Source organism: Pyrus communis, chromosome 9, assembly GCF_041283825.1.
Source record: "Pyrus communis isolate YQ-2024b chromosome 9, ASM4128382v1, whole genome shotgun sequence".
Lineage (NCBI taxonomy): Eukaryota > Viridiplantae > Streptophyta > Magnoliopsida > Rosales > Rosaceae > Pyrus > Pyrus communis.
In genome coordinates, this window is record NC_142573.1 from 23,231,862 (window position 1) to 23,247,744 (window position 15,883).

Genomic DNA, 15,883 nt, shown 5'->3' on the forward strand with positions numbered 1-15,883 from the left:
GTTAATTATCCATCAATAACATATAAATCACAAGTCCAATTTCTTGAACAACAAACAAGAATTAATAAGCAAAACATTTTTGAGCGGAATATACTCATTAACCCTTCTTGAATTTCTTGCAAGATTAGTTGCATATATAACAAATAAAATATAAACAAGTATGATGATGTACGTTTTATCTACCAAAATCATGACCATTAAAAGTATGCAAAATTGATGAGTGTGAAGCCCATAATACATTATATCTCCCACTTGGGCAAACACTCAAAATTGCAAGTTTAAACACTAGAGAAAGTGGTTTTCATATAACAAAATATAGGCTAGTTGAATCAATAAAGATCAAATACATAATTTTTTTTTTTTTTTAAGTAGGTTAGAATTAAAAAGTTCCATAAACAAAAACTTATGTAATGACTACAAATTTTATTTTATTTTAGTGTATGAGAGAAGACTCACATATGTGTCAAAGATTAGGTCATAAATTAAAATGAAACCTAATAAGAGAATCCAAACTCAAAATTTATGTTTTAATTCTAAAACAAAGTCGATTAAAATAAACACTTAGATATCTCAATAACATCAATTTTTCAACAATAATTTTAATTGACACACCCTGACCAGAATGTCCACTAGGACTCCGAGTCGAGTTGTGCTGGCCGGGCCCCCACCACATCCCGGGCTGAGATGTGACATTAATCCAATTTAGAACTTAGAGAAAATTAAGGCAAAAGATTGGCAAATTTACCTACTCATTCTCGATTCTGCAAGATTCATCATGGAAGTAGTCGAGTTATGGAGGATCGAACCAACTCCAAATTGCGTGATTGTTACACATTTGGGCAGAAACTAATCATGGAAAGAAAATACGTGCATAGCTAGCCAAAACATAAAATACACAAAATACATATAGCTTCAATAGCTTTGGCCAAATGAAAATATGTTAGAAGTACTTTATGATTTGCTATAATACTAATTTATAATTGGTGAGTGATTTCCTGAAATTCCCATTGGGACAAAAGTATTCACCATATAAATTAGAATTCTGATTTTTTTTTTTTCAAAATAATCCCTTAGAACAGTATTAAATAACTGTTTTGTTGGATATTCAATGATTCTCAAAAGATTAAATCAGATACAAAAGTATGTCATTATTGACATTGAACAATAGAGTTCTTGAAAAAAGAAAACATGGTTATTCAATTATATAATAGGGGCCAAAATGATCAATTAGTAAACTAATGCCACTTTCCAATTTTGTCTTAAAAGACAATTATCATCATAATCAGAATTGATGACCAAGCAAAATATTGGTTTAAGCAAAATAAATCAATACAGTTTTCAACCAAAATTTAATAAGTATTACCATTTCGAAAAAATTTCATGATTTTTAAATTTTTTTACAAGTGAGTAAAAAATTAATTCGAAACAATGCACGAACCAATTGAGCAATAAAATAATCTATGCTAGGGTTTTCCATACATCAGAAATTTTGAAACTTCGAAGATTACAAAACCGTAATGAACGCCTTCTGAATTATGAGACATAATTAATTGTATTAGTATTATCCCTCGTTGTTTACTTAAGGACCCATTACCGCACGAAAAGATAAAGGTTTAGCGTCAAACCCAAATTATATTAAAGTTAACATATAATCTTACAGGTCCATATCAACATAAATTCTAGGGCACGTATACGTATATTGCAAATCAATTTTTGGTGCACGGCGATAGCTCCATCGAGAGCCATTATGTAGTACCTGGATGGACTAGTATATAAATCCAAGCAGCGTACCATTTCAGTATTACCTGCTCATATCATTTACTTAAACAAAACTTAGCTGCTTCATTCCAGTACACTAGCTAGCTAGCTAGCATGGGGTTCATTAACCTGCTGCCGTGGAAATATATGTGCTTGAGCTTGATACTCATGCTGGGGGCCTGGTCATCCGGAGCCACTTCTCGCACTCTACAAGATGCATGGATGTACGGGAGATACGAGCAATGGTTGACTCGTTATGGTCGCGTATATAACGACGTTAATGAGAAGGAGACTCGTTTCAAGATATTCAAGGAAAATGTGGCGTTTATAGAATCTTCTAATAAGGATGCCAACAAACCTTACAGATTAAGTGTCAATCAATTTGCAGACCTTACAAATGAAGAGTTCAAAACCTCAAGAAATGGATTCAAGGGACACGAGTGCTCCACGAAGACTTCTTTCAAATATGAAAATTTGACTGCATCATTACCAGCAACAATGGATTGGAGAAAGAAAGGAGCAGTAACCCCCATCAAGGACCAAGGCCAATGCGGTAGTTATATAAACGTCTAGCTTATTTTTTATTTATTCATATTAAATGGTTTTGTTTGATACTTGTTCTAACTACTTTTAGATCCAATATCAAAATACAGGGTGCTGTTGGGCTTTTTCAGCAGTGGCCGCCACGGAAGGAATTACACAGCTTACAACTGGGAAATTGATCTCTTTGTCTGAGCAAGAGCTCGTTGATTGTGACACCGCTGGTGAAGACCAAGGATGTGAGGGCGGCTTGATGGATGATGCCTTCCAGTTCATCCAACAAAATCGCGGGATTAGCACAGAAGCTAATTACCCTTACGACGGTGTTGATGGTACATGTAACGCCAAGAAGGAAGCCAGCCGTGCAGCCAAGATAACTGGCTTTGAAGATGTCCCTGCAAACAGTGAAAAGGCCCTTCTTACCGCAGTAGCTCACCAACCTGTTTCTGTTGCCATTGATGCTAGTGGTTCTGACTTCCAGTTCTATTCAAGTGGTGTCTTTACCGGGACCTGTGGAACAAGCCTTGACCATGGTGTTACCACTGTTGGTTATGGCGTGAGCGAGGATGGGACCAAGTATTGGCTAGTGAAGAACTCATGGGGTGCAGAATGGGGTGAAGCTGGGTACATAAGAATGCAGAGAGATGTTGCTGCGGCGGAAGGACTTTGTGGCATTGCTATGGCTGCCTCTTACCCCACAGCTTAGTTAATTTTACCATCAACAATAAATCAATATGCCTACTATATTTATGCGTTGTTGGTACCATGAGATCTAAGAAACTCCAATGTGTCAAATACTTGTATGATCTATGTATTTTGGCTGTAAGAACTAGCCATTCTATTGAACTTTATATCGTAAAAGCGTAGAATTTCCTATCAAAATGGTAAACAGCTGTCCATGCATGCTTTTTAATAAACTGTTAACAGCTAATAAAATCATTCCGGTCCGATCAGTGTGACGGTTTATTCTTATCATTTAAAGAATCCCAGCAATAGCAATATTCAAGACGGATTTTGGGCAACCGTACACTAGGGCATTCAAATTCGTCTAAATTATAAGGACGGAGAGAGTTTGAACTTAGAATGCAGTGTGTTAAAGATGAATACCAATCCACAAGATAAATCCACCAATTTTTGTGAAGTCACAATTTTGGCTCTCCACATTTGTACTTTGTAGAGTCTATTGTGGATGCTCTAATCAAATCATTTTTATTTCATCACAAGCTTTTCCGTTTTACAACAATCTTGCCATTATGGAGTAATTTTTTAATGACCGTAACATCACTGAATTGTGTTATCAATTCTTTGTTTACGTACATGATAGAATAGCTACCTAGTTAGGATTCCTTGCTATGATTTTATCGCTTCAATTTGTTATTCGCAATGGCCTGACTTCGAGCACTGTCGACTATTCCCTTTATATCGCATCAGATCTTTCATTAGATAAGGTAGAATAGTTGATGAAGTCATCAGCACAACGGGTGAACGCAAGTCTCAAATTTAAGAAAGTATGCATTTGTAGTAAAACTTACAAAGCCTCGCTATGGTAAAACCCAATGGTATGGAGAAAATCCATAGACTAAAGTGAAAAGTGAGAAGTATGCATAATGTCTAAAACAAGCATCAAACAGGACGAAAGTAGTTAACTCAACGAAGTATGATCATCCCAGGATGGATGCCTCATTAAAACCTCATTAGGTAGCAAAAACCCAATCGGAAAAATGCTCTTAATCATAGGAAAAAGAGTACATTAAGATCAAGTAAGTATGCTTCTAGATACTCCCCCTAAGTTAGACATAACTTCTAAATAAGAGAACTACAAGTGATTCAACTCAGATAATTTATGCATAACGATTCTTGGACGAGCTTTTGAAAAGTAGACTTGGGTAATGACTTGGTGAAGAGATCGGTCAAGTTGTCCTGGGAATGGATTTGCTTGAATTCAATGTTCTAATGCTGCTGTTGTTGCTGGTGTGAGTAAAAGAACTTCAGCTCTATGAGCTTGGTGTTGTCTCCCTTGATGTATCCTTTCTTTAACTGCTCGATACATGCTGCATTGTTTTCAAAGATCATCATAGGAAGGTCAACGACTGATGTAAGACCACTAGTGCTTCAAATATGTTCCATAACTTCTCTCAACCAAAAGCATTCATGCAATGCTTCATGCAGGGCGAGAATCTCAACATGGTTCGACGAAGTCGCAACTAGCGTATGCTTGGTAGACCTCCAAGATATAGCGGTGTCTCCAACGATAAAGACATAGCCCGTTTGAGAATGTGCCCTATGTGGGTCAGACAAATATCCAGCATCTGCGTAACCAACAAGGCGAGAATCAATCTAAGGACTATAAGGGGAGGCAACACTCGAAGATTCGCGAGTATAGAACAAGCCCAAATCCATCATACCCTTAAGGTAGCGAAAAATGTCTTTAACACCATTCCAATGCCTACGTGTGGGCACATTGTTGTATCTTGCCAAAAGATTAACAACAAAGGAGATGTCGGGTCTAGTGCATTGAGCCAAGTACAATAAAGCCACAATTGCACTTAGGTAAGGAACTTCGGGTTCCAAAATCTCTTCCTCGTCCTCCTTTGGACGAAAGGGATCTCGTTTAGCATCTAGAGTCCGAACGACCATGGGTGTACTTGAAGGCTTTGCTTTATCCTCATTAAAATATCGCAACACCTTTTGGGTGTAGTTCGATTGATGTACTAGGATTCCATCCGGACAATGCTTGATCTCCAGGCTGAGACACTATCGAGTTTTCCCAAGATCCTTTATCTCAAATTCCAATTTCAAGTGTGCAGTAATTTCCTCAAGCTCTGGGGGAGTCCCGATGAGGTTCATATCATTGACATAAACTACAATGACTTGACCTCCAAAATATCCAGAAACGTCAATCTGGAATTTTGACACAATCATGTCGAAAGACTCATGAACATCCTCCAATTGGAATCATTCCAAAATTCATCCATTTGATCACTTTTTGCTTAAGAGGAAGTCGAATATTCTACATTGAAAAAACATAACAAAGTATCAAAATTCTACTAAAATAACCAATAAACTTTAACCAAGAATATAGTGAAATATATAGTATAATATGGACACATCAAGCATCAAACCCAAATTATATTAAAGATTAACATATTAATCTTACAGGTCCGTATCAACATAAATTCCAGGGCACGTACGTATATTGCAGATCAATTTTTGGGGCACGGCGATAGCTCGAGAGGCCATTATGTAGTACCTGGATGGAGTAGTATATAAACCCAAGCAATCTACCGTTTCAGTATTACCTGCTCATATCATTTACTTAATCAAAACTTTGTTGCTTCATTCCAGTACACTAGCTAGCCAGCTAACACGGGGTTCATTAACCTGCAGCCATGGAAATATACGTGCTTGAGCTTGATCCTCATGCTGGGGGCCTGGTCATCCGGAGCCACTTCTCGCACTCTACAAGATGCATCGATATATGGGAGATACGAGCAATGGTTGACTCGTTATGGTCGTGTATATAACGACGTTAATGAGAAGGAAACTCGTTTCAAGATATTCAAGGAAAATGTGGCGTTTATAGAATCTTCTAATAAGGATGCCATCAAACCTTACAGATTAAGTGTCAATCAATTTGCAGACCTTACAAATGAAGAGTTCAAAGCCTCAAGAAATGGATTCAAGGGACACGAGTGCTCCACGAAGACTTCTTCTTTCAAATATGAAAATGTGACTGCATCATTACCAGCAACTATGGATTGGAGAAAGAAATGAGCAGTAACCCCCGTCAAGGACCAAGGCCAATGCGGTAGTTATATAGACGTCTATATCGTTGAATGAGCCTTTCATTGTAACGTTCATCCCTTTGTAATGGTTCATGTTGCACGGGCTCATCGGTGGCGTCATGAGCACAATATATACGTGTTCTTGAATTGTTCATCGGGTCTGGCTCATATTCATCAACAGCTTCATAATCGTACTCATCTTCCACAATCATGTTGTGAAGAATGATGCACGTCATCATGATGGATCGAAGCGCCTCTACATCAAACAATCTGGCAGCACCCTTGATGATCGCCCAACGAGCTTGGAGGATACCGAAACAACGCTCCACATCCTTCCTGCACCCCTCTTGACAGCTTGCAAAGTGTTTTTCCTTTGCACTCCGCGGACGTGGCACTGTTTTGACAAATGTTGACCAGCGCGGGTAGATGTCGTCAGCTAGGTAGTATGGCCCGTCGTACATACGTCCGTTGACCTCATACATAACTTTTGGTGCCTTTCCTTGCAGGACATCGTTGAACACTGGGGATTGGGCAAGGACGTTGATGTCATTTTGAGCTCCCGGGACCCCGAAAAAGGCGTGCCAAATCCATGTATCAAAAGATGCCACCGCCTCCAGAATGATACTTTTTGCTCCTTTTCTGTCCCCGTAAGCGCCTTGCCATGCACTTGGACAGTTTTTCCACGTCCAGTGCATACAATCAATGCTTCCAATCATCCCAGGAAAGCCACGCATCTCCGCTTTCTTCAACAGCTGCTCCAAGTTCATGTGTGTAGGTTTGTGGAGGTACTCAGCGGTGTAGATAGATTCGATTGCTCCGCAAAACCTCATCAGGGACTCAAGAATGGTTGATTTCCCCATCCTCATTATCTCATCCACTTGGTCTGCAGATGCTCCATATGCAAGTATCCGTAAGGCGGCAGTAATTTTTTGCTCAGGCAGTAGACCCATAGCACCAAAAGCATCTTTTTTTTTGCACAATATAAGAATCATGGTTGCAAATAGCAATCATGATTTTGTTGAACAAATGTCGTTTCATTCTAAAACGACGTCTAAAGTACGTATCAGGGAATGCACTATTAGGAACAAAATAATCATCCAAGAGTTGCATACCTCGTCGTTGCCTGCTTCTATCAAGGTTTCCGGAATGGCTGGGCCTGCAGATCTGAGCCGCAGCTTGAATGACTCGACGGGAATGTGAGGCTCTGCCCTTTCTTACTTCGTCATCTCTCATTTGACGCTCCTCATCCTCTTCCCTCTCATTTCTTACCCCCTGGTGATTGAACATTGCTTCTGATTCGTTAAACAATTCTTCCTCTTCCTGATTGAATTCCCACATCATCCTTGAGGAAGAAGAAGAAGACATTGAAATAAAGAAACAGAAACTATGAATAATGATACAGATTTTTGTGAATAAGGAAGCAGAAACTATGAATAATGATAGAGATCTTGAGAATTTTGGTGTGAGATTTGTGAGGATGGATGGTGGATTATATAGAGGATTCAGAAAGGATTAGGTTGTGCATAATGCCACGTGGCATGCCGTCATTCGTTACAAATCTGATGGAAATCTATCCTCAAAGATTGTGAACAGATTATGACACATGGCATGCCGTCATTCGTTAAAAATCTGATGGAAATCTATCCTCAAAGATTGTGAACAGATTATGACACGTGGCGCGACGTGATTGGTTAATAATCTTATCAGAAATCTATCACCAATAATTGTATTATTTTGTATTATTTTGTATTATTTAATAATACTTCGGATAATGACACGTGGCGCAACGAGAACGATTAAAAATCTTATCCGATATTACAATTAAAATTATTTTGTATTATTTTATAAATAAAAAAAATACTAATATTTTATTACCTATTGCCAGGGCTATTGAAGTATAACGGTGGAGATGCAAATTCTATTGCCAGGGCTACTTACTGTTCATTAAGGGCAGTTACTGTTCATTAGGTGGATTGAATAGTGTATTGCCAGGGGGGAGGGCTCCAACGCTGGAGTTGCTCTCAGAGGAAGTCGAATATTCTACATTGAAAAAACATAACAAAGTATCAAAATTCTACTAAAATAATCAATAAACTATAACCAAGAATAGAGTAAAATATATAGTATAATATTGACTCATCAAGCATCAAACCCAAATTATATTAAAGATTTAACATATTAATCTTACAGGTCCGTATCAACATAAATTCCAGGGCACGTACGTATATTGCAGATCAATTTTTGGGGCACGGCGATAGCTCGAGAGGCCATTATGTAGTACCTGGATGGAGTAGTATATAAACCCAAGCAGTCTACCATTTCAGTATTACCTGCTCATATCATTGACTTAATCAAAACTTTGCTGCTTCATTCCAGTACACTAGCTAGCCAGCTAACATGGGGTTCATTAACCTGCAGCCGTGGAAATATACGTGCTTGAGCTTGATCCTCATGCTGGGGGCCTGGTCATCCGGAGCCACTTCTCGCACTCTACAAGATGCATCGATATATGGGAGATACGAGCAATGGTTGACTCGTTATGGTCGTGTATATAACGAAGTTAATGAGAAGGAGACTCGTTTCAAGATATTCAAGGAAAATGTGGCGTTTATAGAATCTACTAATAAGGATGCCAACAAACCTTACAGATTAAGTGTCAATCAATTTGCAGACCTTACAAATGAAGAGTTCAAAGCCTCAAGAAATGGATTCAAGGGACACGAGTGCTCCACGAAGACTTCTTCTTTCAAATATGAAAATGTGACTGCATCATTACCAGCAACAATGGATTGGAGAAAGAAAGGAGCAGTAACCCCCGTCAAGGACCAAGGCCAATGCGGTAGTTATATAGACGTCTAGCTTATTTTTTATTTATTTATATTAACTGGTTTTATTTGATACTTATTCTAACCACTTTTAATTCCAATATCAAAATACAGGATGTTGCTGGGCTTTTTCAGCGGTGGCCGCCACGGAAGGAATTACACAGCTTACAACCGGGACATTGATCTCTTTGTCTGAGCAAGAGCTCGTTGATTGTGACACTGCTGGTGAAGACCAAGGATGTGAGGGCGGCTTGATGGACGATGCCTTCCAGTTCATCCAAAAAAATCACGGGATTAGCACAGAAGCTAATTACCCCTACGAAGGCGTTGATGGTACATGTAACGCCAAGAAGGAAGCCAGCCATGCAGCCAAGATAACTGGCTTTGAAGATGTCCCTGCAAACAGTGAAAAGGACCTTCTTGCCGCAGCAGCTCATCAACCTGTTTCTGTTGCCATTGATGCTAGTGGTTCCGACTTCCAGTTCTATTCAAGCGGTGTCTTTAGCGGAACCTGTGGAACAAGCCTTGACCATGGTGTTACCGCTGTTGGTTATGGCGTGAGTGAGGATGGGACTAAGTATTGGCTAGTGAAGAACTCATGGGGTGCAGAATGGGGTGAAGCTGGGTACATAAGAATGCAGAGAGATGTTGCTGCAGCGGAAGGACTTTGTGGCATTGCTATGGCTGCCTCTTACCCCACAGCTTAGATAATTTTACCATCAACAATTAACTATATAATATGCGTTGTAGGCTGTATGATATGGATCAATTTGTATGAATATTATACGATATTGTGGCTGTAAGAAAAAGTAGCTTGCCAGCTTGTGAAAATCCTCTTCAGTTTCGTCTATTTGAACTAAATATATGGAGTGCATGCTCTTTTCAATTCATTTCCCTTACCAGATCCTGAATCTCAGCTGCTTCCAAGAATCTCATCAATCAAAATCATGAGATTAGCTCTGAGGCAAATTACAACACCGGTGTTGACCATACTTGCAACAGCCATGCCCCTTACGCATCAATATAACTAACTGGCTATGGCCATGAAGACCTGCCGGGAAGCAATGACAAGGCCCTTCCCAAGGCTATTGCTACTCAACTTGTATCCATTGCATTGATGCCGGAGGAGAAGATTTCATGTCCTATAAAAGTGGCGTCTTTCAAGGGGTATGTGGACTGGCCATCGATCATTGTGATTCCACTATTGGTTATGAGATCAGTGATGATGGAGAACTTACATGGCACAGGATATACAGCCACGTAGAGTTCCGTACCAATGAAATAAGGACATGTGAACAAACTTACACGCGTCTTTTATTTTGTTGGGTAGGATGACACTGTGGCAATGTCCCATACCATTTAAGTCATATTATTGTGTATCAGATTGTATACTCAAACGAACCACCAATTTCACAATTGCAGAAGCAGAGACATTGCTTCAAGGGGCATGCATAAGTGTGTGCCCTTTCTTTTCCCTTTGAAACTTACATCCATAAACCAATCACCAGACCTTTGAATGAACCACCATGCGCAGTAACATGGACTCAAAAATGCAAACATTATTAATAGTATAGCTACTTGTTACTCCCGCAAAATCATAATACAACATTCAGCGTTAAACACAACTTGCAATGTGCTGAAGTAAACATGTAAAGTAAAAACAGATTAAACTAGGCAAAACTACAGCACACCTTAAATATGGAGCCAAATGGAAGTTCGTAGGCCAGCTCAGGCAGAAGGTTCTTTGAGTTTTAGTTGCTCTGACGCAACTCTGGTCGCACAAAGTCTGCATCAGCAGGCACTGAAATGTCAACTGTAGGTCTCAGTTCAGCGCATAACTTGATGGCTCCATGCACTGGATCTGACATGAAGTTGCTGATGAGGTCTCCGTTGATGGGTGCACCATTGTCCACAGAAACTAAGGCCTGCTGAGTAAGGATGTAATCAAATCGTGGAGCCCATTTCCTCGATCCCAACCGAGCTGTTGTTGAACAGTTATCCACCATGAAAGAAACTCCCCGAGCATGCATAAAAGGATTCAAAGAATCCACCGACTCAATAACACTTTCATTAATGATCTCCGAATATGAATGTCCTTTCTTCCTCAAGACTTCGATCTGGAAATTCATAGAGCGGTTAAAATCACATGCAGAAGAAATTATCCCCAGTTAACTAACAAAATCATTCATTTCTTATTAGGAAAAAATAAAATAAATTCCCAGCATTTATGTTCCAAGGAACTGAAGTTTCAATTGATAGAAAGAAACCTACAATTTGCATTATGAAACATTCAGTATGAATGTTCATCGTTTCTACCACAGATCCTCTAAAAGATGATAACTTAAAATACATATTTGAAGTAGAAGTTTCATGATTTTGACTAGATATATTGACAGAATAATAACCCTTTATGAAATCCACAATCTTAACTATATGGTCGAGAGCTGATATGCATCTTAGTGTGACAAAAAGTAAAACCATCAAAATATTTTCATATACCAATCTTTTGTTGCCAATTTTCTAATATTTTATAGGCACACACTTGCTATTATTAACTTAGTCTGGTGTCAATATAAAGTAATCAATGAAACCCTAGTAATTTTGGCAAGTTAGTATGAGAACATGTATCATTATAGTCTACTAAACTTTGAGATCAGAACAAAAGGAAAATATCATTCATTTGTAAGCAACTCAGAACGATTGCTTGTTGGAAGGTAATCTCTTCTTTTGCAATGTTACGTTCTCACCCATTCTAAAGAGTTAGGCTAATACCTGCGCCATCATTAAGGCAACAAAAACACCAGCAGTGAAAGGATGCAATGGGCCTAGATCACCAGCTGGCCTTGTCGATCGGACACGCTCACCGACTTTCCACATGCGGGTCTGATCAATTTTACCCATTGGGAATGCAGGCAGACCCTCCTTCTCCTGTAAACAAAGGCATGTTCATTATCAATTTGCATAACATGAATATTTGTTTACTTAAAGTATTCAAAGTACTATGACACTGAGAATCATGTAATTAAAATAGGGATTTCACCAATTGAAAACAGATGGAGAACATACATAAAAGCGACGACCGGCCAAGACAACACTGCGGATCTCGCTGCCACTGGCAACATCTTCATAGCATTCATACAAGATGTCCATGCATGGATAAAATGAGGCACTATATGCAGCCTCAAATTCCTTTTTGCCATCTTCAGACAAAGAGTTGTAAATCTCTAACATGCCCTGTTGGGAAAAATAATTAAATTGATATACAAGCACGGATGTGCACAGGAACACACAGATCTAAACTACAAATAATGAAATCCATACGTGGGCAGTACCTTAGTCGAGATGGTCCTTGACACAACTCCAGTTATGCATTCAACAGTGTTTTTATAAGCCAAATCCTCACTCATTCCATTTTCGGTGTACCTTCTAAATAGTGACTCCACAATTCCATGAACAGCACCAAGTAATATGCCTACAAAGCAAAGAAGAAGAGATGAGATATCAAGTTTACTGGATTCAAAGCATAAGCAAAGAAAAGAGAGAAAGTTACGATGAAGCAAATAAAACATACCTCGTTCGCCAAAGATGTCACTTTTGTATTCCTGCTCTAGTGTAGTGGCAAATGTGAAAGGAGAACCAAGGGCAACTGACCAGCCCAGGGCCACATCTGTGGCTCTACCATCAACATCCTGTACAAACACAGAACATTTAGTATCCAGGATATCAGTTATATTAAGGCCAGAAAATATGTAGTGAGAGAGAGAGAGAGAGAGAGAGCTGACCTGGTGGACTGCAAAACTGGAATTAATTCCAGCACCATTTATCTCTTTGCCTTGGACATAAAGCCTCCTTACAGATGGACCCATTCCCTTGGGACATACAGCAATTACACTGATGTTCTTGGGAAAGTCAAGTCCCACTGACTGCAAATGCCCTAGAAGGAAACCATGGGAAAGACCAAGTATACTATTTGGTTTCATGTGTGAAAATACCTTCTCATAATTATCGGCCTGCAACATGAGACAGTTCAACCCTTTCAGAAAGATACTTTTAAGGGTACCCAGAAAACAGGCTCGTTCACCCACACACCCATGACTTCATTCCATTAGAGATTACTTCTGTAATATGACCTGATTCTCAACAAAGTAAAACTTCACCAAGCAAACTCTACTTCCATTAGCACGGCATCAAATAATTTCTAACCAGCAAACAAAATCATGCATAATTATGAAGATATCCATGAGATGACAACTACATACTGAGCCTAATACCACTCTGGTTTAATGCTAACAAATGACATGTTAAGTACTCACATGGTAGAGAACTTAAAAACACTTGATTATCAACACCATCTCAACACCTTTCAGCAGATACAGTCCGCAATATTACATCAAAGAAAAAAAAAAAAAAATATAACCGTGTAATCGCATTATCAGTACTTCAGTCTTTCTTAACCTATTTTCCTAAGTGACTTATTAGTAAGTACGACAAGTCAGTGCCCAGGGCCAAAAAGATAAAGATGGTTTAAAATGATAAATGGATTAGCAGACCAAAAATTATTTTAGCAGAACAGAACAGAAGCACCTGTGCAACTACAAGTTACAGCCAATATTAGAAGGAATAAAATTTCCAAAAGTGCAATCAACAGACCTGCGCAGAATCAGAAATTAGAAGCAACACGAGATCACTGCCTGAAACTGTTTCGTATATATCACCCAAAGTCCCATTCTCCTCAGTGAAACCAGCTGCACGAGCTTCAGCACAAGAACGGGAACCCTTCCTGAGCCCAATCTGTAAAGTCACGGCAGGTTATATAATATGTATGTATAAGAAAAAGATAACCGCAACACACTGAAAACATAAGTCGGTAACTAAATTTTTTTTTTTTTTTTTTCGTATGAAATGCATTTTTGAGTGTAAACAGGAAAGTATTTACCTTGACAACAATGTCAGACTTTGCTTCAACTAAAGAATCTCTTAGATTCTGAGCTTGAGCAGGTCCCTAAGGTGAAGATAGGTTAAAGACCCAAATAACATATAGTGACTGAGACAGAAAAATACATTCACATTTTACAACAGTGAAAAATGCATGGAAAAGAATTATGATATGTAGACATCCCCTCTCTTGTTCCCAAAGAGAAGGTTATTTGAAAGAAGCAATGTTAGAGCATAGTCCGCAAGCTAGACTTCTACATTCTCACATGCTCTGCAGTAGAATGTTACAACAAAACCTCATGTACCTTACTGTCAGTCTGTCAAACAACCCATGTGCAACTCACAAATTATTCCAACCGTCCGGCCTAATTATGGTGCTCCATGAGAAATTGAGAAGAGACAACACTCAGCTTATACACATATTCGGATTCAGTTTGTTAGTAATATAGGATCCTGAAGCAAATAAATTTACTCATACCAGATTACCATAAGTAACCTATTGACATAGAGAAAAAAGAAAACAGAAAAGAAATCAACACCCATAAGTCATGCATTTCTTTCTGCAACTCGTTTAAAAGGACAGATAATCTCCAATTATTTAAAGCAGGTGCTTCTGGTTTCGTTTTCACAGGTATCGTTTGGTATGCAAACAGGATGGGACGGAAGGGAATGGGACGGGACGGGACAGGACGGAACGGAGCGGGAGCAAAGATGCCCTCGGATGGAAACAAGGAGGAAGAAGAAGGAGACGGAGAGGTTATAATTTTGTGTTCCACGGATGTGGAACAAGTTGTTCCTGGGGGTGAGGCGGAACGAAAATTCACCCAAAACTCGTTCCGTGGAACAACTCGTTCCATCCGTTTTAGGCGCACCAAACGTGGGACGGAACGCCTTGTCCCACTCTGTTCCGTCCCGTCCCACGTACCAAACGGTACCACAAGGAACCGTACGGATACATAAATGATGCGAAAATCTAAGAAACAATGCAGACACAGATACTAATCATTATGTTCAATAAATACAACCATTTAACAAATAGATAAAAGATATGAGAGAAGTTCATTCACCTGAGAACCCCAACCAATAACACCAATTTGCTTAATACCCTTGAAAGCATCGGGCAATAAATGGAACAGATCCCTTCCTCCTCTCACAATATACTGCAGTTGGCATCAAACCCAACACACACACCAATAAGAAACTCCAAATGGAAATCATTTCTCAATCATTATCAGTAATATGCATAAATGCATATAATATCAAGAAATAGATAAAATGTACATGTATTTGCATACACGGAGAACAGCTCAACACTTTTCCATCATTTTCCATTCCTCTAACCTAACTGCCTTGTTTAGCTTTCCATTTCCTACCTTTCTATTGTTTGTTAGTTAATGATAAGTACAAAGAGCTTCCCATTCTCTATCCCCAAACCCATTTATCGAAATCCAAGCAAAACCCATAAACTCAATTAGTAAATTAACTGAGCAATATCGGAATGCGTTTGTACAAATAGACAGATAGTAAGAGAGAGACCTCGTCGTGACCAGCGAGGTTGATCTTCTCTTTGGTGAAAACAGAGGTCTCGAAATCGAGAGAAGGAGGGGACTTAATGGACGGCATTGACACCATGCAAGCTCCGAGAGCTGAGCCAGTGCCGGAGACATTATTACCGCCGCGGGTAGCTTTCGCTCTGAGAGGGTTGATAGACTTGGAGATGGCGGATGAAAACCCTAAACTGGAGGGAGCCACATGGGTTTTGGATGTTGACGATGATTGGGGAGCAGGGCAGAGGGCAGGAGAGAAAGAGGAAGTAGCCGCCGCCATTGATAACACAGAGCAAGAGCGCGCAGAGAGAATCAGAGGGTGTGAGTTTTGGCGTTTAAGCCCCTTTTTATGGTCAAGGTTGCTCTGGTGGGATGTGGCTAACGTGCGCCGAATGCTTAAAGCGTTTTTTCTTTTTCTTTTTTACTTCTCTTTTTTTTTCTTTTTTTTTTTGTGTCAAGATAGATTTTGTTAGATACTTCGACGGATTTTGAA

General features: G+C 39.2%; 3 protein-coding genes across 3 annotated transcripts; 2 read left to right on the forward strand and 1 right to left on the reverse strand.

The window, feature by feature from the left end:
* Positions 1-1,872: 1,872 nt before the first annotated feature.
* LOC137741147 (senescence-specific cysteine protease SAG39-like) lies at positions 1,873-3,004 on the forward strand. The gene is made up of 2 exons (XM_068480949.2): positions 1,873-2,311; positions 2,412-3,004. The coding sequence occupies exons 1-2, from the start codon at positions 1,873-1,875 to the stop codon at positions 3,002-3,004; spliced, it is 1,032 nt and encodes a 343-aa protein (XP_068337050.1).
* Positions 3,005-8,462: 5,458 nt separating this feature from the next.
* Positions 8,463-9,716, forward strand: LOC137741160 (senescence-specific cysteine protease SAG39-like). The gene is made up of 2 exons (XM_088699712.1): positions 8,463-8,922; positions 9,023-9,716. The coding sequence occupies exons 1-2, from the start codon at positions 8,481-8,483 to the stop codon at positions 9,613-9,615; spliced, it is 1,035 nt and encodes a 344-aa protein (XP_088555838.1). The 5' UTR covers positions 8,463-8,480; the 3' UTR covers positions 9,616-9,716.
* A 709-nt stretch (positions 9,717-10,425) lies between these two features.
* LOC137738954 (ketol-acid reductoisomerase, chloroplastic) lies at positions 10,426-15,778 on the reverse strand. The gene is made up of 10 exons (XM_068478423.2): positions 15,380-15,778; positions 14,911-15,003; positions 13,845-13,910; positions 13,559-13,699; positions 12,691-12,918; positions 12,480-12,597; positions 12,241-12,380; positions 11,975-12,142; positions 11,681-11,836; positions 10,426-11,025 (listed from the first exon to the last, which is right to left on the reverse strand). Exons 1-10 carry the CDS (start codon positions 15,668-15,670, stop codon positions 10,660-10,662), a joined length of 1,767 nt encoding a protein of 588 aa, XP_068334524.2. The 5' UTR covers positions 15,671-15,778; the 3' UTR covers positions 10,426-10,659.
* Positions 15,779-15,883: the final 105 nt, after the last annotated feature.